Source organism: Falco punctatus (assembly GCF_963210335.1).
Source record: "Falco punctatus genome assembly, chromosome: 4".
Classification (NCBI taxonomy): Eukaryota; Metazoa; Chordata; class Aves; order Falconiformes; family Falconidae; genus Falco; species Falco punctatus.
In genome coordinates, this window is record NC_137583.1 from 65,287,231 (window position 1) to 65,314,027 (window position 26,797).

Genomic DNA, 26,797 nt, shown 5'->3' on the forward strand with positions numbered 1-26,797 from the left:
TCTCTTCTAAATTGAAGTAGCTGTGTTTCCCATAACTCCAGGCCATGGGGTGGGTAATTGGTAGATAATTGTTACCACCTCTATCTGTCTATCTATCTTTATTAAAAAATAAATAAATATGTGTTTAGATCGTTCCTTAATTTAGGGTTGTCTTTTGAATTTCATACAGGTTTGCACTCTGTAGGAGCAGTTCTGCGTGACTGGTCGGAGACGGGAGTGGGGCTGCAATGCAAATTCTGTGGTTTTCTCCAGTCATTCAAAGATTCCAGACTGTGCACCAAAATGGACGTTTAAGTCTCTGGTGAACCTGTACAAACAGGTATCTATCTGTCCATCACATTAGATATTCCATGTTCATGTTTAAAAAAAAAAAAAAAAAAAAAAAGCAAGCTTTAGAAAGAAGCTTGTTGAGGCAGAAAAAAGCTTGCATTTCTTAGCCGATGTATACATGTTGTCCATCTGCTTACCTTTGAATATCTCCACTAGACCTTCAAGGAAAGCACAGAGCTTTAGGGAAACACAAGTACCAGAAAAAAAGGAGCTTATTGCACTGTGTATGGTTTGTCAGAAGCAAGAATCATTTACACTGACTTCTAGAGAAATGAGCAGGAGTGGGTGTCTAAATGGCTGTCTAATTCGTCAGGACAAGGAAGGCATTGCTTAACAAGCCTGGTGGGGCTCTAAAAGCATTTTATCCTGATTTTCTTACCAAAAAAAGGGGGGAAAAAAGGTCTATCTTCAGTACGAGGAAAAAGCAGGAAATCACAAAGGAAAATGCAAAACTTCATTTGCATTCCATATAAAATATTCTGCCTCTTTTCATTATTGTTAGTTCTTTGCCGAAAGTAACATGTCGAGTGAAAGAAAATGCTCAAACACACTCTGGTGTGTGGTGCCTGAAGTCTCACAGGCAAAAAAAAATGTTAAACACATAGGAAAGCCAGAAGTGAAAGGACTTGCTCCTAATTGCTGACCTCAAAACCTCCATCTTTCTTGAGGGCATCGTATATAAATTTAAGTTTCTAAAAAATAGCTCAGAATCTGTCATCGTCTTTGCGCAGTAAATTGTTCATCAGTGAAAGCTTTTCAAAGCTAATCCACTACTCAGCCTACAGTGTTAGCTGCAGAACCTGAATTAGAGACAGCTCTCCATCTCCTGGCATTTCCGTGTTGTGAATAGCACAGGATCATAAAAGAGTCCTTGGAGTTATCACTGTATGTGTACCCATAATTAAATTATAGTCATGGAGATGGCCTGGGACATCCTGCCTGTCCAACCCAATGGAAGAAAACAGAAGGGAAAGTGGGAGAAGGCAAAAGCTAGTGAAGTAGACTGTGATTATAATCTAGCTATATGTATGATGGATAATTTTAATTGTAGAGATACAGTTCATACTTTCCGATCAGATTTCTGCCTTGGTGAACTCATATTTCAGAACAATCATTGCTGTGCATCACAAGCCAAGAATTCATGCTATGACTTTGAACAGAGACCATCTAATTTGCAGAACATTTTAGCAACTCAATTACAATGTAAGAGCATTACGTTGTAAAATTATGTCTTTATCAGTTGAACATCAGGCTATTAAAAGTAGTACAAAAGACAGAAGATAAAAAGCAGCCTTTTCAATTGCTCTGCTTCCCTATTTTTGGAGATGCATTTCTTTATTATCCTAAAATACTACAAGCAGTAATAATTTATCTGCTTTCCATTGTAATCATGACATTAAAATAAAATAATGTGCAATTAATATCCTTTTTAATGATCCCTTTTAGAAAGACAGTCACTGCAATAACGATGTATCACATAAGGGCAGATAATTTTAATAACTTGAAAGAATACACTGATGATCTCTCTACATTGTTAACTTCAGATTAATACTTATTCTGGTCTGAATTGAGAGATGCATGGAGAACAACTGCTGCTAATTGGAAATTATGCATTCCCTAGACACCTGTCTACAGTGTATTTCAGAGAAGAAGAGAGAGTCACGGCTTTCCATTATGCTGATGAGAGTAAATCAAAGTGACCCAACCTAGACTGTGAGGAAAGAGAATAAAGTGTTTATAACTGATTGAAACTTGGGCTTTGGTTTGTATTTTGGTATTAAAAACCCTCATATTTCAAGCTAAAATAAAGAAATCGAAAAATTATGTTTCGAAGAAAGTTTTTTTAAAAATCTGTCTTATTTAGGGGTAAAAAAATGGATTTTTTTTTTTCTTTAAATCATGCTGATACTGCAGAAACTCCCAGTGATACTTGATTTTGCTGCATGGAAAGCATGGAAATTCCAGGTCACCAGCAGCCCAACAGATACCTGTTTAGCAAAAGAAGTCCTATGATGTAGTTGAAGATACTAAGAAAAAACATTTTTTTAGGCAATTTATAATTTTCCAACAGAAATTTTATTTCCCATGTGAAAGCTATTTTATCACAGATTTCCTACTCAGTTCCAACTCTTGTTGCCAGGGAGCTCAATTCCTTTCTGTATAGTCTCATGTTCAGTACCACACGACACTAGATGAGCAGTATATGTATCCTATGTATCATTCCATAAACCCACCTCAGAGTGCAAGTGGTACCTGAAGCTATGGCAGACTTGTCTGAAGGCATGACAAAGCTCCCTGAGGGCAGTATTAGGAGTATTGTGTTTTCAACCCTTCTTCCAAGATGCTTTTCTGAAGTAGATGGGTTAAGAAAAGATAGAAAGATGCACTGGCAAACATAACATTGTAACATTTTCCTGAGTATGAAATATGTTCTAGAAGGACTTACAAAACCAATTCACAAATTTAAAAGATTAAATCTTTGCTTAAACAGCAGAAAATCATGCTGCTTCCTTGCTCCACGTCTATTACTTCTTTCACTCACTCTTTCTAGGACATCTAGATATCTTCACAGTACCTTAACATTCAGTGATATTGAATATAAGGACAAATTAGAGGTGATCCTTTTTGTTCTTTCAAACAGATCTTCTTTTCCATTTTCTCCTCCCCACTGTGGATGCCCCTACCAATGATCACTGTGGAAACCCAGAACAGTTCAGACACATTTGCACATCTTCCTTTCATCTTCCCCTCCTAGTAGATCCACCCAGTTTGTAAAACCATGTGTTTGTAATTAATGAATGTGACTTGGATATAATTGTTAGAAGAGACTCAGAGACATTCCCTTAGGAGCAGGCTGTTGATGCCAGAAGTTTCTATTCACTCCCCAGTGAAAAGCCTATACAAATCCTGTTCTTTTAATATACAGTTTTTATAAACACATTAAGTGTTTATTACACTGACCCTGAATTATGAGTCAAAGGGTCCACAAGTCCTAAAAGCAGCAAAGTTTGCAGCTGAGGGACACAAACCAAAGGCCACAATCTCACAAGAAGAAACTGCAAATAGAATAAAGAAGTTAATTAATTTCACTTCCCATTTCAAACACAAACAGGATCTTTCTGATTTGGAATGAGACTACTCAGTCATTATAAGATGCCTAACTAGAGGCACAAAAAAGCAAACTGTATCCAGCCATAACACATTTATTATTTATCCTACCCTATTTATATCTCACGCTGGGGGATGTATGCGATAGACTGAATCCACATTTGTTCCTTGCATTCCTTCTCACAGCTGAGAAGACGCAATGAATCATGAAAGGTTTCATTGTTGCAATGTTTTGTCATGGTATGTGTAATCAGCCCAGGCCCCGTTAAAGAGGCTTTGGAGGATGAGAGGTTTAAATATTTAATGTTTTTTTCTGCCTGTGATAAGTTTAAAATTTAATTTCCTACCCTGGAAATGACAAATCATACAACAAGCATGTATGATAAAAGAAACAAACACAGCTAATAGAGAGGAACACTTTACTTAGATGGTAGTAATTAAAAACCTCTGTAGCATACCTCAGGATCCCAAAGTACTTTGGTGGCAGAAGTAAATTCTGCTTCCCGACACAAAGAGCAGTTCTATTGCATCCATCTATTAAGCTACATAATTTCTGAGGGGATGCAGAAGATGAGAGATGATTAAGTAGTAGTCTTTACCTTGCATATGTGAGAAATGATACACAGATGTTATGAGCCAAACTGTCTTAAAGACTTCTGCACCCGTAGGAGAGAAAAGGAAGAATGCGAAAGCTGTTGTCCCTTGATGTTCTGCACAGAAGAGCCAGACATTAAGTCATTACAGAAACTTGCTACATGGCAGACTAAGAGCAAGACTAGATCTGTGCTGTGTCTAAACAGCATTGTAGGTGCTACGTAGGTAAGCAGTATCTACAAATAGCAGTTCTTGCGACCCTCTGAATAAAACTAGGTTAGGGTAAACAAATGTTCACACATACTCCTGGAAAACCAGGTCAGTCACCTCAGCGACAGTCCACAGCTTTTTTAAGTCACTTGCACTCAGAAAAACATAATATATAATATCTTTCAAACTCTTATCCATGGTTTGCACTTCCTTGTCCATGGGGGAACACAGCATAGTAGAGTGTCCTTGCAGTATAACCACAACTGAGGGATCCAGCTGGAACTACATGAAACCTCCTCAGTGATGAAATGATTTGTTCTGCCAGGGTCATAGGGTAGTGTTCACTCAGGGCTCTATACCCATTCTGACTTTTTTGACCTCAAGCAACTAGTACTGCTATAATTTGATTGTGCATCAAGGGTTTTTAGCTCAGCTGAAGGGTAGTATCCTAAAAGCTTGCTCTGAACTACAGAGGAAGAACCTCTAAGGTGAGACTTGATCTGAGGTCTCAGGGCAGTATCTTTAATGAAGTCTTGCTGAAGACTGGGTCTGACTTGCCCGCATGTAGCTCCTTGATGGTCACCAGTACAGGAAGGTTCTTCAGTGCTATCTTGCTTAGCAGCAAGATCTCCTGCTATACAGGGCTTGTTGCTATTGCTGTTGAGGTTAGTGCTGGCAGTTTGCTGAGAGACCACTTCAGGGTGAAGAACAGCCACCTCTCCTTCCTCCTCAGAGAGAAGTGAGCAGGAGCCATCACTGGTCTGGCTGCTATTTGATACTGGACGGTCTTGATTTTGAGGTGAAGAACTACCATGCTGTACAGGGGGAAGATTTAAAATGCATTCATTCTCTACATGGAGGTTTGCCAGCAGCTTGTTCTTTTGGTTTCTTTCTGTCCTTCTCCGGAGAGCACAGACAAGATCAGCTAGGCTAAGCAGAAAGGATAGACTGCTGACTCCCCAGATGAAAATCATCATGATGGATTTCTCAGTGGGCCGGGAGATGTAACAATCAACTGTGCTTGTACAAGGTGAGTGGTAGCAGGAAAAGCGCTCAGGAACAAAAAATCCAAAAAGAAAATACTGCACAGCTGCAAAGGCAGCCTCAAGTAGCGTCCTAATAAAGAGATGAATAGTATACGCCCCAGAAAAATTAAGGACACTTAGGTTGTCTGCACCACAATCTAATCTACTGACAAGGGTACTTCTACAGAGCTCCTTCAGCTCTTTGGGGCTTGATAAACCCTTATTCCCTTTGCATCCATGTACCAAACAGTGCATTCTTACAATGTACATAGCTACCTTGTGCAAAACATAAATGCTGAACGCAGCATAAGGTAGCAGGATGGACACAGTCTGAATGAGCCAGAATCTAAAGTGAGATACAGGAGAGAACAAGTCATAGCAAACGTTGGAGCATCCTGGTTGCAGGGTGTTGCAGATGAAGCGCTCCTGCTCATCTTGGTAGAGTGGGTAGCCTGCTAACACTACCACTGCCATTCGCAGCAGAATTATTAACATTAGCCAGATCTTTCCTAGAAGAGAGGAAAAGGTGAGAAAAAGGGTCAGCACTGAGAAAGAAAGGAAGGTAGGCACTGTAGTGATGCATTTTCTATATACAAGGCATTTGAAGAAATAGCCTCTGTAATTAATCTCCCCTCTAAAAGCTCGTCTTTGGCTTTGTTTTGACTGGGACTGAAAATATGTTAGCTGACACATTCCATAACCATCTAGACTTGACAGCATAGGAGTTTGGCACACAATGGGCCATGCCAACTAAAACCTCAGCCTAACAAAACCACTCTGAACATGTCCAGATCTGATAAAGAATTCAAAATTAATAACTCTATTTTACTTACAGTTCTTCCTTTCTGTTGATGTCATACCTCTGTACCAGAATTTTGTCAATTTTTCAATACTATAGATCAGCTAATACAATAAGAAACTGTTCTAGGTACAAAAGATTTTTTCATGACATAGCATTTCTTCTTGGTCTTGGCCAATGAAATTGTATGTGAAGTTTATTATAGCCAAGAAAATCTCTCTGTTGTGCCTGGAGTAGTATTCACTAGTGAGCTAGTTGAGAGGTGCTACTAGGAAACATGCAAAATGTTCTACAAATGTACATTTGTGTGTGCACATGTGTATCCCAGGCATTTCTCTCTGCTACTTCTTTGGTTGCCCCATCTTGATCATGTCTTTCAATCTTTCTTCACCTTGGTGCACAGCTTCTCTCTCTATTCAGACCAAAAGCTCCCTTCTGTCTTGATACCAACACCAAGTGAAGCTTTAGAAGTTTGGCATTTTCATGCACTTCTTACTCAGTCTTCCCCTGAATTCTTTCACATGGTTTCTTTAGGTAGGGCTTGCTCTAATCCACTTTGGTTGGAAAGATCGGGCCTTATCCTTATTTTATTACATCAACACCAGTGAAAGATCAGGCACTGGTACCTTATGTATATCTTTTGAATGAGACTATTGTTCCTGACAGTTTCTTGGAAAACTTTTAGATGGAGTAGGATTTTATTACAAGTTTTTGTTTTTGTATTACTGACAAAATTATTTATTAAAAAAAAATAAAAAGAAGAAAATAAAAAAGAAATCCTTTTCCTGGGCAGGACAGGAAAGTCTAAAGATATACTGTTATATTGAAAAATATTGACATACAAATATCTGTACAAACACATGGAAAAATTCAACACCTGAAGTTAAGTTCAGCATGTGAATTTCTCAAGTTTCCTTTTGAGTCCTGTCACTAGTTCCCTATATGTTTTTTGAAAAAGTAATAATTTAATTTAATAATCCCCTACTTTAATTTCACATATTTTTAAAATATGCCAAGAAAACAGAAAAAAAACCCACTTAGGAACAAAAAGGAAAAAAAAAAACAAAACCAAAACACAAAACCCCACAAAAAACCCAGAAAATAATTATGTGCTTTCAGGAATGGTTATGAAACCAGTTGTAACCACAAACAAACAGCAAGACTCAGTGACTAAAAAGAAGCATGTTACATGGAGTTACTGGCTGAGAAATGCACTGAAAACCTCATCATTAATAGTGATTGTGATCTCACATACACACAGGGTTTTAAATGTAGTCTGGGAAACAGCACATTCTAAAGGGTTTTATAGAAAAAAAAACATGCTTGAGTTTTTAAAAAGACATGATTATTTACAGGTATTGTCTTGAAAAACATTCTTTTCTATTTCCCATAAAACTGTTTCCCTGGAGTTGGTGTGAGTTAAAAATTCAAATATTACTACAACATTGAGTGATACCTATTATTGTACTGAACATGCAGTTTGAATGCCCCACATAAACCATTTGTGGCTAGTAGACTGACTGTGGGCTACAACAGTAAAACTGCACTCTGAAGTGGAAAAACTTCAGCATGGAAAAAAGGTTAAGGAGACATAAGGTATATGAGAGATCATCAGACAAACCTGCTGCTCCTGACAAAAGAATATATTATCTAACCATAAATAAACAGAGGCTTTTGCATTTTATCTTCAGTCACCCGAACTTTAGCAGTAGTTTTGCTTTGTTTTCAGCTTCCTGCATCTCGGGTGACAGGCTGTACTGTTAGTGTCTTTTTGACACAGTGTGGGTCAAAAGAAAGCAGCAGCTGTACAGAGTCAGTCATCTTTAGCAAGTGATGTTTCATCCTTAGGTAGCATTTTTTCCCCTGTGAGGACCTCAAAGTGTTTCAACCACATTAGTTAATTAAGCTCAAAATACTACATGCTATTTCACTATCAATTTTTAATTAGAACATGTACAATGGGGAGTGCTGCTTAAGAAAAATCAATGGCTCCTTAGGAAGTAGTTTAGTATGACATACATTTTAAAGATAACCCCTCCACGCATCACCTTCCCCAATGACTCAATCTTGATTAAACATAGTAGAACAAGCCCCTTCACTGACCCCCCTGCAGCTTAGTTGGATAGTCCCTGTGATGTGCAGCACCAGCTACAGTAAACTGTCCTCCAGCAAACTGGAGGTAAAGGGGATTTGAAAGGCCCTTGGAAGTTTTCCTCTGACTCACACTTTGCTCAAAGTAGCCCACGAAAAAGGAACAGCGTCTTATTGTATTTCGTCTGTTTGTCTTTAAATGCATGTAAACTTTGCTTGTTAATAACAGAGAATGAAAAGCAATGGTAATTAACTTCAATGAGAATAAACCACAAACTTCTTCATATAAAAGAGAGGGCTTTTTCCCCCCTTCCTCAAACTTTTAAATTCATCACTAAAGCTATTGCATGCATTCTACCATTCACTTAATGTGGTATAAATAAAGCACTACTTCTGTGTGTTTTCAACAGGACCCCTACGACAGCCATTAGAGCTGAATGGAAGCTCAGGCACTGAGAAAAAACAAATTTGAAAACCTTGCCAGAATATTTTACATGAAGTTCAGAAAACATATATCAGAGAAGGTGTAGGAAACTGTTTAACAAGAAAAGCAATAATTAACCATTCATGCCACTTATCTAGAAAACAACTTCTTATTGTAAGGATCACAGAGGCATAGCTAGAAATTAAAGTTGATTATCAGTAGGACACTTGGGTGGCTTTAGGATATGGAGCAGCAAAAGAAAGAAGAGAGCTGTTTTAAAGCACTTACCAACAATAGTCACATTATAGTTCAGCGTGACAATCAAAAATCCCAGTGAGTCCCAGCGCTCCATGTTTGAACTGGCTCAGAACACTTCCAGCTCCTGACGTCCTAATGAGTTTGGCATTTCCAAAGGAGATCAGACCTAGACAGGGAAGAAAAAAAAGGGGGGGTGAGGGTGGGGGGAGAAGGAATTTTTGTTAAGGGTCAAGCATGGAAATGAGAAACCTGGCCACAACAATGTATGGATGTAGGATTATTTTGATGATTTCAACAGGACTTTAGTTTTGGATGTTGGAACAAATCTCCTTAAGGCTTTAACAGTTTGTCTTGCAAAAGCTCTAGCTTCTCAAATCTGATTGCTCCTACCTCTTGTGGGGATCCTCTGTTCCAGACAACTTCAAGTAGACAAACAACAACAGGAGTGATCTCTGCCATTGTAGACTATTCTTACCCTCCCGGGGCATACCAGCCTCCTGGCATTGCTGAGATATTTCAGTGGTGAAAGACAGGGTGAGGGGAGAGAGGGAAGAAAAGGATAGACCAGGAAATAACAGAGACCTCTTTGTCTCCCCACGATAATGGCAGATGGGTAATAAAAGGAAACAAGATAGAAAAGGATGAGCACCCCTATGTTTGAAAGGCACTTTCAGTTTAGTTCACTGGGAGCTATCCCATTGCAATTTCCCAAAGCAATTTTGTTTCTAAAACACAGCCTCCCTGACAGGACATCATGGCCCTGTCAATCACAGCCACACCAAATTTTCTCCTGTGTGCTGAGCCAGGCAGGGGGCCAAGCCTCCCAGAAAGCATGATGAAAAACAGGAGAAGCTTTAAAGAAAACAAAACAAAACAAAACAAAACAAAACCCAAAAAACGTGGGGATAGTGGGGCTGGTTTCCAAGATGCCAAAGTCACTTACTTTTAATTTGTATCAGTTCTTCCTGCCTAAACTGCTTGGTACTCTGGACATCACTCAAAGGATCCTAGGGCTGATTGCCCAGCATTCTGAAACCCCAGCAAGCCGCTGCAGCAATGATGGAGCAAGCTGCCTCCTAGGAGCAGGATGCTCCATGAGGTAAATGCTCCTTGACTGCTGGGTGCAATTGCACAGCATGTCCTAGACACTGTGTGACTGTGTTGTATCCCAGGAAAAAAGCATGGATGTAAAGATGACTCTAAACTTTTCTTTCCTAACGCCCACCATACCCAATTCCCTTTGAGAAAGTAACCTACTACCATTTTCCATCCACTGTTCAACTACTTACAGGGTATTACTCTGTCCTTTTTAGTCTGTGCTGTGACAGGGACAAACATTATGTGAACACGTAGTCAGGAAATAGTATCAGTAACCAGAAAAACAGCTGAAAAATGAGTGTGCATGTGATCTAGCAAAGGAGAAAAGTTACGTGACGACCTGACACCTGAGGGCTGCCAGCAGTCCAGGCACAGGCTTGGCACTGCAACCCTGCTCATGTGCCACAACCCACAACTTTGTTCCTGGGGGAACAAGGTCAGTCAGGTCAGACAGGGAGCTGCGTGCTGACACTGCACGAGCTACAGTCAGTGTGACTAGACTAAACTTTGTGACTGAACACATGTTACCTGGAAAAAAGGTAAAACTAATTTAATAAAGTAAAATGTAACTGTACAAAGACTTTCTCCCCAGCTGTCTGCTCACAGAGTATGCAATGCCTTGGCAGAACACACTGAGCATCCTTTCTGTAGCAAGCCCCATCCTAAGGAAACCCTAAAAGCAGAGTTTGAAAGGATGGCAATGAAAAACTCTTTATCCATTAATGGCAAAAAGAGATTTTTAATTGCAGTAGTAAATACAGGAGTTTTCTTGGTTTCAGAATTATATAAAGTATTTGCCAAACAACCGTTTCTTCTTTTACCAAGTTTTATTTATGGTATGTGATGATGATTTTGTTTTAGATTTTAGATTTAGATTCTTGCCCTGCCCCTCCAACCCCTTCCCCCCCTGGGATGTGTGTGTGAGGAGAGGGATGGGATGGAGGGAAAGCTGGAGGAAGGGAACAGAGAAAAGATGCAAATGGACAAGATATAAATTATGCTGATATATGAAGGAATTCCTGGTTAAACTTCCTTTGTCAAAAATAGAGTCAGGAATGCCAAGACGGTGGCAGGATATGAATGCTCAGCAGCTGCATCCACACAATAGGCTATAAATGGTCTCTGTCAACACTGCCAGTTAAAATATCCTTGCTCGTTGTTGCTGCAAGACCTCTGCCATTTGTGAAAGAACAGCAGCTAGGGATTTAAGCCCCCAAACTTGCCTGCAGAACTATACCAGGCAACAACATCTGATCCCACAGCATGGATGTGCTGAGGTAGGATGGCCATTTTCTTCTAAAAGAAAGCAAGCAGCATCACCCTCCAGAGTCACTGTGCAGCCTGACTTAGGGCTGGAACAATATGAGAAAGTCTAAATTCTACTTTAGCTTTTCCAGACAGCTAGTACCTTAGTTCAGTCCAACACTTCTCCATGATGTGGTTTGTCCTCTTCCTTAAACTAGGAGGAGACCCAGCCTGTCCAGCAGTCAAAGACACTTCAGAGCAAACTTTGATTTATGGCACCTGGAGGCCTCCTTTGCCTGTGACCTGGAGCAGTCTGGTAAAGGAAGGGCAGGAACATAAACATCGCTAATGTCAGGACGTGGCCCTCAGGGGCACTGCAGTGACAAAAACTGCCTCTGAAGCAGCAATGTGTCTGTAGAAGGACAAAAACGTAGGTCATGGGCTGGCTCTGCTCTGCAAGTCCTTGTCATCGGTCCAGCTTTGGGCTATGGGCTGAGGTGGTCATCGTAAAGCGTTTGGTCTCTGCCAAAACACAGACCATAGTTTCTTCACGCCTTGGCACTATCTTTCAGGCCAGGGTTCCCACCTGAAGGTATTCCATATTGTACCTGGAGATACTCAGCATACAATTCTCCTTGTTTATTATTTATCTTTAGCTGTTCCCTGTATTCCCTGTTTGCCTGTAAAGACTGTAAGTACACAGGGAGAGCAATGTCACAGACACGGATATAGTAGCAGAGGGACTCCAGCTCCAGTGCCACCAGTTAGCACGGCACCGCCTGCACATCAGAGGACAGCCCCATCCCTCCATACACACTTCCAGTGCTAGAATCTCACAGACAAGTATTCCTAGGCTATAAAGTTGTCAAATCTGTAAACTTGCACTGAATTCCAGTTAAGTAAGAGAGGCTGGCAGAAAACACTGACACGGTTTTGAGTTAAGCTAAACTTTTAAATCCAGTGGTATCTCATCACATCTGATTTTAGGAGGGGTCCTAAAAGCCACTGGAAAACTTTCAGAGTGCAACAATGAAACATAAGAAGATGCAATTAAATCTATTTTAAAATTCACAACTGCTGTGCACATTTCTAACCCCTTACCGCAGATCCAGGGCTTGATCCTGCAAAAATTCACAGATGTGACTCTGTCACTGTGCGTGACCCACCGAAGCTTTCTGAATTGCTGGAACTGCATCTCACTGTGGACCTGTGTCACGTCCCTAGGCTAAGATGCAGGCTGCTTGGCACAATGCCCAGCACACTTCACCTAGACCTTGGCTCAGAATGACATCCAGAGGTAAGGTACAGTTAGCTTCAGGCCACTTCGGGGCTTCCCAATCCAGGACCAAATCAGTCACCTGAAGGGTGCCACAGTCTACAGCACACGTCCATAGCCTCCAGAAACTAGAGGCATTCATTTGGTACAGCAAAACCCAACCACATCTGTCTTACCCAGCAACACCTACACTAATGACATCTACGTGCAGTGAAGTGGGAGTTACTACAGGAGATTGCATCCTACACAGCACCCGACAATAAAGCAACTTCCCTCTACCAATTTACTTAATGTTAAGGCAAAATGGGTCAGCACAGCAGCTTCCCTAATATAGAAGGGGATCTGGCATTTCAGTCCAGGTTCTTTGGCAGGTTATTATTTAAGAAAGAAAAAACACAAATGCATAGCTAATATTTTAAAGTCTAACTTTAAAATCTGTTTAAAACTTTTCTACTTAGTAAAAGTGACATATTAGTGACCAATCTTGCAGTAAATCCAAGTCTTCAGAAGGCGATCTGTAAATTCAGGGGAAAAACAATATATTCAGAAGGGACAGTAAACATCAAAAGGCAGTTAATCTTGATGGCCTTATTTTTAAAATTTGTGAAATACAGCAGAAGGATGAGAGAAGGGAAACAAGTTAGCCATGAAGGACAACAGGAAAAATGCAGTAGGAAAAGCTGCCCGGAACAAATGTTCTTTCCAAGACAAACATAGTGCATATGCATGCACATAAACATGTCAGACAATCTTCAAAGTAATCCCACAGTGCATGTAAAAGCCTACTATGGCGTACACAGAGTGAAGGAGCCAGCACAGAGTGGAAAGCCCTTGCTTTATTGCAGGCACACACAGCACTTGCGCACTTTGCATTCCCTGGGACCTCTGTCTGTCTGCCACTCGGGTATCGTTGCAGGCGGAATATGTTCAAAAGTGGCCTCTCCCCAAAGCAGCTATTGTAGCTATAGAGGCAAGGAGAAAGCAAGAAAATTACAGCTCCAGAATTAGGGCTGAGGAGCCTACACACCCTGAGGCAGGGGAGTGGTGAATGTTTTCCATCATGAACTGTTCAATGGGGAGCTTAAACAGTGTGCCACTGCTCAGCCTCACAGCCACCGGTCCCCAGAAGTGGCATAGTTCAGAAGGTCTTTTAGGGAAGTTTCAAAGAACATGTCCCTCGTCCACTGCTGTTTCTGTCTACCTTCCACTCCCAGGAAGGAGGTACACACACACATGCTCAAATATATATAAATGCCTATACCTGAATGTGTGAAACAGTCCAGAAGGACATTCAGAACAGTGTTGTTCCACTCACTTTTAACTGCTCATATTGATTGGACTTGAACTTCCACACCAGCTTGGCTGTCCCCAATACTTAAGCCTGGTTCCTATAGTGCCTGGCATATGTCTTGTTGTCTCCCTTTTCCTCTGCTAATTTAGTAAATCTAAAAAAAAGACTGGTTTACTGCATGCTTTTAAGGATTTAGACTATTCTCTTACTTCGCCTCAAACAGATTCCCTTACTATAAATATTTTAAGCTTCAGCAAGGTCATCTTTCTAAAGGGATCCTCCCTCTAAGATGACAACAAGTGGAAAAAGCAGCTCTCCTTCGCACTTTGGTTCAGCAACCTCAAAGCTATTCAACCAAGAACTTTATAAACATTTCAAGACTGATCTGAAGGGAGATTAAGTAATGGGAAGTATATGCTCATTCAGGAGCTCAGGGCCCTTCAAAAGTATTTAATTTTACTAAGCAGTAAAAGTACCGAGTGAGTCCATGGGATTTTCAAAAGCACGTTATTAGTATCTGATTTACACCCACTGAAATAGGTAGCTACATGAGTCCATGCCATTATTACTGAAATTTGCTCTGCTATAACTAAAAAAATGAATGTAGTATAAGAGAGGTTCCAGCTTTTTTAAAAATTTTTCACTTAACATTTGACACAGAGTTTTACACTTACCTTTTTGCACAGCACAAATACAAATCTGAAGGTTTGGAAAGTATTGAGATCCTGTATTTTACGATGAAACTGATGACTGCATGTTTTATTAGTGCCCAACACCTGACAATAATGAAAGGCTGAGTTCTTGGCTCAGCAGGTCCGGACCTAGCAATGGTCAGGCAGGCACAAAGCATGGTGTGCTGATATAATGAAAATTGTTTAAATAAGAAAAAAATGCCTTAAGTAACTGGGAAATAGATTCCATAACAATCAGAGGATGGCAAGAATATCTTTGGCTGACTGCTTTAAATTTAGTATTTACATGCTATGGCTACAAACATTGCTAGGTTTGTGGAGAGCAAATAGATCCCTGTTTTCAACATGCACAACAAAAGGAGTTATTGTGTCGGTTCATGATACCAGTAAATAAATCTTTCATCTCAGATTTAATATACAGGCAGCCACTTTGGAATTAAAACATGAGGTCTTTACACCTTCTTGTATTTTGTGGCTGATCATTTTAAGAAACAAAACCTATACTGTTGTCTCTGTTACTGAACACTGACACTGCTTTCTTTTTCACCGTGGACAGATGAATTGTTAACTACGTGGTCATGCAAACCAAGCACTTGGCACCATGGAGAAAAGGCTAAACTAACACAGAAATGAAAGAGAGGAGCTGAAAAGAGAAATGTGATTTTTTTTTTCCCCCACTCTATTTCATATACGTGTTAAACCTCAGGAATCACTGCAGGCAGTACAGACTCTGGATTTCTTCTTGCATGTGAAGAAATGTCATTTTTAAGTTAAATTTATTCTCATGCAGAAGTCAAAAGGTACATTCTTTTAAATCTCATCTACATCTTGAAAAGATGACTTTAAATCCCCCAATCAGCTGTACCCTGCGCATAATAAAATCCTTATCCAAAAGAGTATTTCTGTCTAAAAAGAATGTGTACTTTTGTCATACTATTTCACAATGAGAGACTTTGATCCTCAGCTGTGTTTAAAGAACAATGAAGGAAAAATCTAATATTTCTCAGAGCTGCTACTCGCAACTTACTAGGGAAAAAAATTAGTAGATTTCTTGCATCAATATCAGGATGTACAACTTATGTATGTACATCTAGCCATAGGATATCATTTATAGGACAATACATAAATAAGTTTTTAAAGGTCATCTTGATTTTATAAGATTTGACCTTAATCTGTGACCTGCTAATAGTCTGTTTATTTAAGTTTAATGTGGCCTTGTAAAAAGTACTTAAAGCAAACTGTAGCTAGGCTAAGCTCCACAACATTGGGAAAAAAACCCCAAATTATAATTTCAGGATTTGAATTCCCCTCCCCCCGCACCTCCCCCTTTGCTTTACAATACAGACCTACCTTGCTGGTTGTCTGCAGTTCCCATTGTTTCTGTTTTGTTTTCTCCCAAAGAGCATTTTTAACAATAATCATCATTAATGTACTCGAAATACACTGGGAAGTACACAAGGAATTCCCTTGTTAAACTGAAATGGTATTCATACTTAATATATTGTATCAACCAGGACTACTTCTTCTAAAGAGAAAAGCACCATAAGCTTCCGCTAGATTGCCAGTCCTCAATAAAATGTATAGGAGTTCGATACCCGACTCTCGCTTATGCTATTGCAAATGTTTACCATAACCCCAAAAAGGTAGCCTGGATCCTGAAGGATTTATTCTGATGTTTCATAGAGTGAAAGAAAACAGACAAGGATCACCAAGAGTGGATCTCCTCGCAGGACCCCCTCCCCAAGGCAGGCTGTAGCTGGGAGCCCAGTGGCACTGCCTGCCTCCCTGGGGTCAGCTCCCAGTGTGGTCCCAGGGGCAGGGAAATCTCACACGGTACGTTCACCTTCAAACATTGTAAGATTCTTCCAGGAAAGTAAACCAGGGCATAAATGGAGGAGGCCAATTTAGGTCCTGCTTCAGGTCCTGTTTAGGCAAGGGGAGCTGAAACACAGCCTGTCCCGTTCCTGTGTTCAGTCTGCCATGGAGCTGCGGGCCAACAGTGCTGATACATATAATTGTTGGCTTTAGTGCTGATGCACATAATTGTTGGCTTCGTGCTGGTAGCAGCTATTTTTATTGGTAGCAGCTATTTTGTTTTTAGCTATCAAAGCTTTTACAATCAAAGCTCTTGGGAATGCACTGCTGTAGATGTCCACTAGCTGATTACTGGAGAATTGGGTGGAAAAGCGCATGATTCCTCAAGTGCTACATGGTTCATGCTGCTGGAGGAGGCCAAGAAACGTAACAGCTTCTGGAGACACAGTCTAGGCTATAACATGTAAGAAAAAACATAACAAATACTTCAAATGTGATTCAACAGAATATATCAGTAGCCTTACCCATAAGCGTATAAGAATTTGTTCTCTACCATCCCTATTAATAATGCGTTCTGTTTTTAAATGATAGTTTGACAGCCTATTTTCCATGAAACAGCAGGGATTACTGATTGTGCTCCATTTATTTACCCACCACTTGCAGAGCACTTCAATCTTTCCATTAGCTGTGCCAACGACAAATGCAGACTAAATGACTTTGCATCTCTAGACTTACTCTTCTATAGCTTTGTTCCAAAGGTAGTTTCCTCCCAGACCTCAGAAATGTCTCCAACCAACTCAGTTTTGCCTCAGCAAAACCTTTCAGTTCACCTGGGTAAAGTGATTTTGCCCACCCCCAAGATATCAAACAGCTTTCACTGAAGGATCTTTTAATACCAATAACAGAAATGAAATTTCATTACTGCGGCAAGGCAAGAGCACGCAAAGACAGAACAGGACTATTAGCTCAATCTTTCTGCCTCTTCTGCATTATGACAGATAGTTTCCCATTTCAACCTAATCTACAAAATTGCTACCAATTACTGTGTTCCTGACACATCTAAAAATTGCATTAGTTCTTTTAACTGGCCACAGATACTTATTGATATATGCCTTTGTGAACTGCATCGTACCTCCCAACTGCTGGTACCATTTCAGTTTCCCTATCTTTCCCCTCCCACCCCCCCAGTTTGTTACATTTTGCTGTTTTCTCTTTTTGCTGCCTTCATTTCCCTTCAGGAGAAAAAAAAATATTTAGGGCATCCAAAAAGTCTTAGGCAACATCTCAAAAACAGTTGTTTAAAGTATTTAAGCCCCTGATATTTTCATTTCTGAAATGAATCCTATAAATTACCAAATACCCGCGTTCCTGAATATACCTGTATTCTCTTCTGTACGTGACAAATGAAGTTACAGCATGTTTATGTATGTCTAGACAATCTTTCCTTCAATGATCAGATTAATTTATCTGAAAAAATAAAGAACGTTGGAAGGTTTTAACATCTTAAATATTTGAAAATCAGCATGAGTCCCTTTAGGATGTGTTTGAACTGCATTCCCTCACCACCCACCACCCCAGTAATGCTGTTGTTTCTCCACACTGAAGACAGTCCGGAGGACTTCAAGTTTGTCACTTACTGTTTAATATTATGGTTACTCACATATTGACTAAAGCTTCGTTTAGTTGTTTGTGGCTGAAACCCCTAGACACCAGTTTCTGACCTACAGGAATTTCTGTCCCAGACTGCGATGCTCAGAAGTAGGCAACAGTACTTTTCCAAGGCACGTGCCCTTCTTATTCTTCCTGCCTTCAGCAATGACACGGCCACCCCCCAGGTTCAGAGGTGTCAGCTCCCCTGAGCTGGGTGTTTCAGTTCAGCTCTCCCTCGGCTCTTGGGGCAGGTGGCTCTCACACAATCGTACTCGACAAGACTTCCATCATCCCTGGACTTTCACTGATGTAATGCACAAACGCTATACACACTGCTGATGTACATGCAGATGAAAAACCAAAGAAAACCCACCGGCTAACAATCTTGCTCTGCTCTGAAATGCAAAAGCAAGATTTCAAAATTCCTGATTAACCTCCAAATTCAGCATTACCAACGATCTATATGAGATCACAGAGCAGCACTGCTGCTAACGCAAATATCAGCTACTGGAGCAGGGAGCAGACCAGACTGGGTCTGCTCAAAAAGGCCAGGAGCTCCGGCCAGCTCGTAGGGTACTGTGGCCCCAGCACAGCCCACGGCGCCTGGTGGCCCGGTGTGCACAGGGGATCTCTGCAGACCCAAGCAGAGAGAAACAGCTGTAAATATGTGTCAGATTGGAGATGCGCTGGGGCTGCCCGATTATACAGACCCCGTTTCACTGAGAGGCACCGCGTCCGTAACCACAGACCTGCGTGGACCTGTGGAATTAGCTGTTTTCAGTCCCCAGGAGAGGGAGCTGGGTGCCAGCTCAGGATTTCAGCTGCAGGGCCAAGGGTGAGCAGCCTGTGGGGTGGCCTGCCCTCCTCTCCTGCTTCCCTGGCCCGGGTGCTGGTGCTCAGCCTGCAGGTGCTTTCCACCGCCCCAAGAGACCCTCTACCCCGTATTCCCACTTTAGATTGTATTTCAGCCTGACTTCCCTGGGAGCATACCTCAAGTCCTAAAATGGGCTGATGAGGTTGGGGATTTCTGTTCAAACCCAATCAGGAGAATACAGTACATTCAGCAATAGGTGCTGAAACTATTTTAAGGACACTTTATAAGGAAGAAAAGCTGAGGGAGACAGGTATTAAAGCCTGCTGAAGAAATAGAAGCCCCAGTTTTCTTCTGTTCCCTTTCCCCCCAGTCCTCTGAAGCTTCCCGTTTATATTGTTGATTTGTAACAAGTTCATTGTTCATGTTACAATACTAAGGGGACAGTGCCAAAACCTGCCATCTTGTATCATCGGATTCACCTATTCTTAGTAAGTCGAAGAATCCAGACAGATGCGTTCCTCAGGGGGGCAAACAACAGGTTCAAATGACATTTAAAATAATTGCTTTTTCTATTAGCAACTGCCATAGAAAATTCCTTATCTAATGCAATTAATACCAAAAATAAATGGTTGCGCACTCACTCACATCCTGAAACCATCCAGGAACATTCACAGCTTGAGTCTGAAATTATAAAAGAGAATCTGAAAAGGAAAAATTAGATGCTGGTTTGCAATCTATGTGTTTCAGAGACAATTCACAACTGATATATTGCCCTCCTTTCTTTTTCTAAAAGAAAACACTTTTAGAGAAGTTAAAGGGGAAATGTCACAGCTGTGAATCAGATATCTAAGCACACAGATCCAGCTAACGCATGGTTTGGCTATCTGCATGCTTTACAGAGCAGAACAACTTTGTTCTGCCACATTCCAGCAAAACAGAGCAGAACAAGAAGAGTGTTTCTGAGGTACCATAATGCCAGGCCACAACAGAAAAGCAATGATTTAATGGTCTAGGTTTCTCACAGGTCAGATACACTGAAGATGTTTTTACTGAGATTCAGAAGTAGATTTGTTATTAAATGGGAAAGCAGAAGAATCAGGCCAGTCCTTTGATCACTAAGCTCAGTGTCAGGGTGACATGACCATAATTTCTGTAGATGAAGTAAATTCTTCCACTTTATGCTTTGTAGTATTTATTTCTGTTCAGCTGAAGAAATCGTTGATTCCAAGCCTTAAATCCAAGCAGATCTGGAAAATCACTTTACCTGACAGCATGAAAAAATTCCAAGATTTACCCCACTGTTTTCCCAGGTTACAAGAACCATTCCTCTAGTTTCTTAGAGGACAGACTTAGAACTGGTGCCCTATAAAGCACTGTAAAAGTACACATTCCAACCGTGGTGTCATTCCTATGGTAAAATGTAAGGCGGATACTTGTTGGCAGTAATACGTGAGTGAAATACTTAATGTTACAAATGCTGGAGGCTATCTGGATATTTACACCATTTTGTGCAGAGTGACTAGATAAAGAAGTTGGAAGATAATTTTCCATCTCTGTTCACAGCTCAGCTAGGGCTAATGCAGAATTACGGAAACTGCAGCAATGGACTTGGATTTGCTCTTTTTTCCAGGGGTGGGGGGTGGTCTGCAACTTTTCTCACCCTTCCAACCTGTGATTTCACAAGTGTCACTAACGTGTACTGGGAGGTGTCACAAGCATGAGACTCTCTTTACCACTCTTTCTGCACACTGTTCATACTGATGAAGCCCCACAGCACTGCCAAATTACCCCCAGCAGCTTTTCTACTTTTTTTTCTGTAAAGTCTACCTCCAAAAGTCTACCTCCAAATATTATTGATTACATTCTAGTACTTGATAAAGTCTGCCATGCTTTTTGCATGTACAAGATGACCTTTTACTTAAGGCCACAAAAGGAACAGGATGAAATTATGTAAGGTGACCACCAATGCTTTCCAAACACTGCTGAGCCTGCAATTCTGATGCATGATATTCAAGATTATTTGGTTTATGTATTTTACGTGTTGCTTCTGTGCCACTTTGCTCCACGCAACCCGGTCTTCCTCCTCCTAGGATTTATGGCAATACAACCTGCATATCCAGTCCCATTGAAGGGAAACAATTATCCCTCAAACTCCTTGCCAAAGAAATTTAACATCATCACGCTAAAGCATCATCAGTGCTTTTTGGTATCAACACCACAGAAGATACAAATACATTTGCTTGTCTTTATTTCCCGGTTTATTTTAAAACTATGCACACCTAATTCTGCCTCATAATCCTTCTAGCACACCAATCCCCATCTCTTTGGCATCTCCATTTTTTCCACAGAATGCTTAGCTTGCCTGAAATACACGAAGAGAAGTATGCGGTCACAGGATGATCTGTATTGTTTCAATATAAGGCAGTAAGTGTATCACAGCTGCCAGTTCCCAAGATACGGTTTCCATGGAGAATAATTTGTACTAATGTCTAAGATAAAAGGGCATGAAAACCCAGAGGCAGTGAAGCAAGAAAACATACAGATAAGAGAAGAATTAGCTCTATACTTAAGTGTGCTGCAGAATCTCTTAGGTGAAGGAGGTGTCCTAACGCCTGGTTAGTAAAGCCCTCGTGTGACACGTCAGCCTTCATCTGCCTTTTGAGGATGTACTTCACTGCCAGTGAATTCAAAGGGGGCAGCAGTGCTAGTTCCAAAGATTTTCGAGCTTCATAGTTTTACTGCATTAGTTACCACAGCACCCCAGTCTAAGTGTCAGAGATGCAAAGAAAAAAGGTTTGAAACTAAATTACGTAAGTATATTGTGAATTGTATTTCACGAACACAATTTTTGACATTTTGTTGTCATTTGTGGCTGTCAATCTGTAGAGACCATCAACAGCTTCACAAAAAATACTGTCCAGTGTTTTGCGCGAGCTTTAGAAACTCTGCAGAGATTCTGGACAACTCATGGAAAAGGTAGGTAAACTGTCAACTATCACCACACCAAGCAGCTTGCTCAGCATATCGCTACTGAAGAGTATCTCCAGCTATAACAGTTGAAAGTCTCCGCTGATAAAACTGAAGCACATTACACGTGGTGTAGAGTGCATGAAAAAGCAGCTCTCTCTTTTCACATCAAATTGCATCAGACCAGCCATTTTAGAAGGAACACAACACGGTCTATTTGTACTGCTCTGTCACCTGCCTTTCCTCAATCTGCCATGCTGTTGCTCCTTCTTTAATGGGAAGAGCCTGATGAGCCAGCCCAGGCAACAGAAGTAAACTCACGCATGTCTTCTTGGCTAAGGTGTGCAGTCATTTTCAAGCTGTGGTTCTGGGAATCACCAGTCACTTTTCATGGATTCTCATAAGAAGACCCAGAAAAGCAAGTTCATACACACTGTGAAACAATCATTTTAAGCATCATAATCTATTTCTGCTATCACTTTTGGTTAGTGTAGGATCAGCAGCTTTTCTTCTAAATCTTGTTTCCGTTTTTAAAGCATTTTCTCCTAACAGTTGTCACTGCTTACCTTCTGTCATTACCTTTAGTTTACGCAATTCAAACTCAAGGTTTCCCCAAGATGTAGTTCAGTTGAAGAGAAAAAACAGAAACAGCAGAAAGACACTTATTGCACTTTGTTAGTATTGCACAAATTTAGTATTGACACCCAAAGTGCAATACTAACAACTCTGTATACATCTAGCTCATATTCATGCAGGTACGTTGGTGTTTATATTTGTTTTCTCACAACCTGTTAGAGACATGAAGTGGGCACTCCACTGCAGAGGTAGGCAGACGTTATCAACAACTGTCAACTCAAGTAAAAAAAAATATATAATTATATATATAAATATACATATATTCTGATTCCAGAAATGTATTGCAAACAAAAGTGAGGAAAGTGCTAAAAGCTAGGCTGAGTGAATTCCTTACGAAGACCACGTAGAAGTCTTCATAAGGAGAGTAACAGGAGTCTGCAAGTGGATGTGTAGCACTTCAGTTAGTAGTTTAAACGTGTCATTGGAAAATGCAATGTTCATTACCACAAAGGATGACTGTAAATAACGTTTTGCTTCAGCTGTTAAGGTTTTGGCTTTTTTCTGGTTCTGCCCTTCAGTTCCTCTATCCCCTCCCACATACTGTTATTTTTATATATAGCCAACACTTCCAGATGTCACTGTCATCTGCCACCAATACACCATCACCCTTTCCGGATGAAGTTTTTGCTAGTTCTAATCTTTAGGTTATATCTAAGGTTTCTGGCATTAGGAAAGCTAGGAAGTAGAGAAAAAGGTGTTGAAAAATGAAGTCTGAGCTAAGACTCCATAAACGTAAACAGTTCTTCCATCATGGTTTTAGTTTACCTGATAAACTGAGCTAAATAAGCTAAGGGAAACTAAGCCATATATGCCAATCTCTCTCTCAAAAACAGGTAAGGAAAGATAAATAATACAGACAATTCCTGAAAAGGATACCATTACCCTCCTATGGGACAGAATTTTTTATGTTTTTAGCAACAGAAAAAAAATGTATCATTTGAAAGACTGATAGGGTTTGTGGAAGGTGGAAAAGGTAATTTGACTTTTTAATTCTTTTTGCACTTGATCACGTGACTCCAGCGTTCTCAGTCCCAAAGAACAGTGTCTGTCAAAATGACACGTATCACTGACAAAAAATGAAACACAAACAAGTCTGCAAATGGAAACAGGAATTAGGCAAACATGTCTGGGCTGCAGAGGGATGCATGAATAGAAACCCTTACAAGATAATATTCATCCAACTACCAATGCATAAATGACCAAATGAATGGCCCGCTGGCTCAACATATGCAAATAATTCATTAAGACAATGAGGCTTGAAGGGACAGGTTTATTACATCTCCTACACCTTTTCATTTCTGAGCCGGTGGTGACCAAAGCAGTAAAGAAAACCTCAAAACAGAAAACATTTACAGCAAACTTAGTTTCAGGTTCTGAAGTGAAAAACACAATGTATTTGTGGTGTTAATTAAAACACTATTTGGTTCTTCTCCCTTCTCACACCTCGGGTGAGTCTCTAACCTTGCAATGGCATTTTCCATACAGTAATGCTTAAAAAACTGCACTAAACACAACATAATCCTAAATAATAATTCATTTTTAATTACATGGTATAGAATAACTTGCAAACAAAAGACACTCAATTACGATTTACTGACAGGTACTGTATCTTTTGGCAACCATGGAACAAACCAGAAGAAAAAGCAAAGAATCATTTTATAACCACATGAGGGAAAGAAATGTCCATCTAATTGTAGAGGATTCATACCTCAAAACTCAAACTAAAGAAAAAATCCACACTTACAGCAGATTTTTTTTTTAATTCTTAGTGCAAGAAACATAACCAAGTTAATCACAGAATCAGTACTAATTAAGAATATGGAAAATTATCCTATACAGAGGTAGAGTCCAGTGCACAAGGCTAAAACGATATTCAATAGTCTAAACAAGACTGAGCCAGGTTTTATGGAATCCACTTTTTAAAGTATCAGCTGTATGTACATACATACAATAAATAGACTATACAATCTTTAAAGTAGTTTAATAAACTTCACAAAAATTATAGTAGATGCATTGAGATCTTTACATAATCCAAAGTTCATATCTCTATCACCCAGAAATGGATAAAACCAATATTCCTGATATCAAGTTAAATGGAAAATAGTTTAGCAAAGTGTTGATAAATCAAAATATTTTACATATTTTAAAGCCTAAATTTACGCTTATAAAGGATGAATTTCAAATGCTCTGAAAATGTTTCTTTTGATACTATCTGTAAAGAGGTTTCAAATGCTGTAATTTGCATTTGTATTGTTATAAACACTTTCCTTACATTCCATGTTCAAGGGAAAAATGGACTTGGATACTCACAGTTCTGATGCATTGGCACAACAAGAAGTGATGAGAATAAGATTATTTTAAAGGCCCAAAGACATCAGTAGAATTTATGGACAAAGCCTTCATGTCTCAAACCACAGAAATCACATTAGAAAGTTAACAGAAAACTGTTTGGTATTACTACTTCAATCCTGTCAGTGCCTCTCCACCTGGAGGCATCCAATTAGCATTGCACTGGAAATCAAGTGTGTATCTCTGGGCCCCTGGGTTTGCTACAAGCCCATAGGGCTTAATAAAACAAATACGAAATCTTTATGGTTTACCACAGTAGTGCATAAATCAGGGACGTCTGTTGCCATTCATGTCAATGATAGTTGCAAAGAAAATATTTCAGGGAACTGAGAGTTTTCCGCTATATTTTCCTAATCTGTGAAAAAAAAAGAAAAAAAAAAAAAAGGGAGTGGGGGTGGGAGTGGAGAAATCACCCTGGGGCGTTATAAAGCACATATGCTTATACTGACAAGTTATTTGCTATAAAAGGTTCTTACAAATTCCAAGGGGGCAACAGCCACAGTAAGAGGGAACTAGTAACAACCACAGAAGAGCTTAATAATCAGAGTTGAAAATCATGTTCACAGTTCAGTTACTTTTAGTTTCTATAAGCACCTATGCTGAAAAACACAAGGGTTTGTATTTTAGCTTCAAAATTGATTCTACTTGTGACAAATACCTTGTTAAGATTTCCATTCTGCTCTTCTACAGGCCTTCTCACTGGAACAATTTTTTTTATTATTTTTTATTTTATACAAACAGACTCACTTTGATTTAAAGTAAACATATAAAAATTGAGAATATTGCTTGCAACAATGGACCTGGAGGTGAAGGAATGAACTAGTCAGGCCATACGAAGAAAAAAAAACAAAAACCCAACAAACAAGTCCCACAAAATGAATTCTGCTAAACTTCTAATGCTATGAAAATCTGCAAAAAGAATCACAAGATCTGTTGCAAATTTCAGAGATTTGGCCCAAGTCTTATCATCATCATCTGAACACTTTAATAACTGTATCTTTATATTAAGGAAAAATAAATGATTCCAAGAACTCAGGAAGGCACACGCACCCAAGTATACTATAAATAAAACACATCATGAAATTATGAAGATCTTCTGATCCCTGTACATACTTTTGGTTCAGCACTATGGTCAAGTTCTCTCTTTTGAAATACAATAAAAGGCATACAAGAAATAACATATGCATAATAATTACGAAGAATAATGCTAGTAAGACAGCTTACAGAGAAAAGTGCAGTGAAAAAACCCAACACTATTTATCTAGGGGCTTGTGCTACTGTAAATACAGACTTTGTATTTCCTGCTGTGCAAGGGGAAGAATTTAACCTGGGAAGCAGCAATGAGGAATGCAAAGAACAACAAAAAATAAAAAAGATACTAAGAAAAACCTTTAAGATGGAACTCTCACAACTTCATTCCTCTAGTGCAGTTATCTGACTACATGGTTTGCTTCCATGCTGCCATTTCTCTTCATGAGTACAGCACGCTGGAAAATGGCACAGAGTTCTTAAATATTTTTCTGCCTCTACTTCATTTTTTTGTTTCTTCCAAGCACCTGATTTGCTGTTTCCTCATAAAAAGGGTAAAGCTGTTAGCAAAAGTGAGAAAAAAAAATTGTTGCCCATCTTCTCTCCCAAACAGCGATTTCTCCATTTCTCCTTCCACTAGGTATTTTACTCGTGTGCTACACAATGGGGAGGCACTGTAAAGGCAGCTTGACAGATCTAAAAATAAAAAAATCAAAAGTCTTTTTTCTTTATTCCCCCGCCCACCCCCCCCAAAAAAATGGATGGATGAAACAGTACGTCCGTAGGAATATTCCAGTCTCCTCTGTTAGGAGATAATAGCAGGGGACCATCTAACCACAGTTAGATTGTCAGCACTGACTGACCGTTTCTTTGCAGCTTTCCTGAAGTCCTTATATTTATCTTCACACAGGCGGGAAATGGCCTGTAAGACAAAAGAATGAAAAAACCTCAATAGCATTGACCACAGCTATACAGGGGAAATGAAACTAAATGCAGATTTCTACATATAGGTAGAACTAAAAAAAAATCACTTCATTAGGCGAAACACACAGAGAGCTTCTTCCCAAATCGTCTTTCTCATTTCATTAATCTAAAA

At 39.8% G+C, this 26,797-nt stretch overlaps 2 protein-coding genes across 8 annotated transcripts in view; both read right to left on the reverse strand.

Annotated features, from left to right (window-relative positions):
* Positions 1-723: 723 nt before the first annotated feature.
* On the reverse strand, positions 724-26,623 carry GJD4 (gap junction protein delta 4). Of its 2 annotated transcripts, XM_080384340.1 has the most exons (3): positions 26,565-26,623; positions 8,870-9,005; positions 724-5,776 (listed from the first exon to the last, which is right to left on the reverse strand). In XM_080384340.1, the coding sequence occupies exons 2-3, from the start codon at positions 8,931-8,933 to the stop codon at positions 4,596-4,598; spliced, it is 1,245 nt and encodes a 414-aa protein (XP_080240466.1). In that variant the 5' UTR covers positions 8,934-9,005; positions 26,565-26,623; the 3' UTR covers positions 724-4,595. The 2 variants fall into 2 exon arrangements, with proteins under 2 accessions (XP_080240466.1, XP_080240465.1); XM_080384339.1 differs by lacking the exon at positions 26,565-26,623 and having other exon boundaries at positions 724-8,776; positions 8,870-8,944.
* CCNY (cyclin Y) overlaps positions 23,574-26,797 on the reverse strand; it is a 141,692-nt gene continuing 138,468 nt past the window's right edge. For all 6 annotated transcript variants that reach the window (XM_080384343.1, XM_080384348.1, XM_080384344.1 and 3 more), the window contains one exon: positions 23,574-26,623. In XM_080384343.1, coding sequence (XP_080240469.1) covers positions 26,507-26,623 — 117 coding nt within the window. In that variant the 3' untranslated portion in view covers positions 23,574-26,506. The remainder of the gene's footprint in view (positions 26,624-26,797) is intronic.

Coding starts and splice junctions, on each gene's coding strand:
- GJD4 (XM_080384339.1), bottom strand. CDS start 5,987: ATGCTGTCAAGTCTAGATGGTTATGGAATGTGTCAGCTAACATATTTT.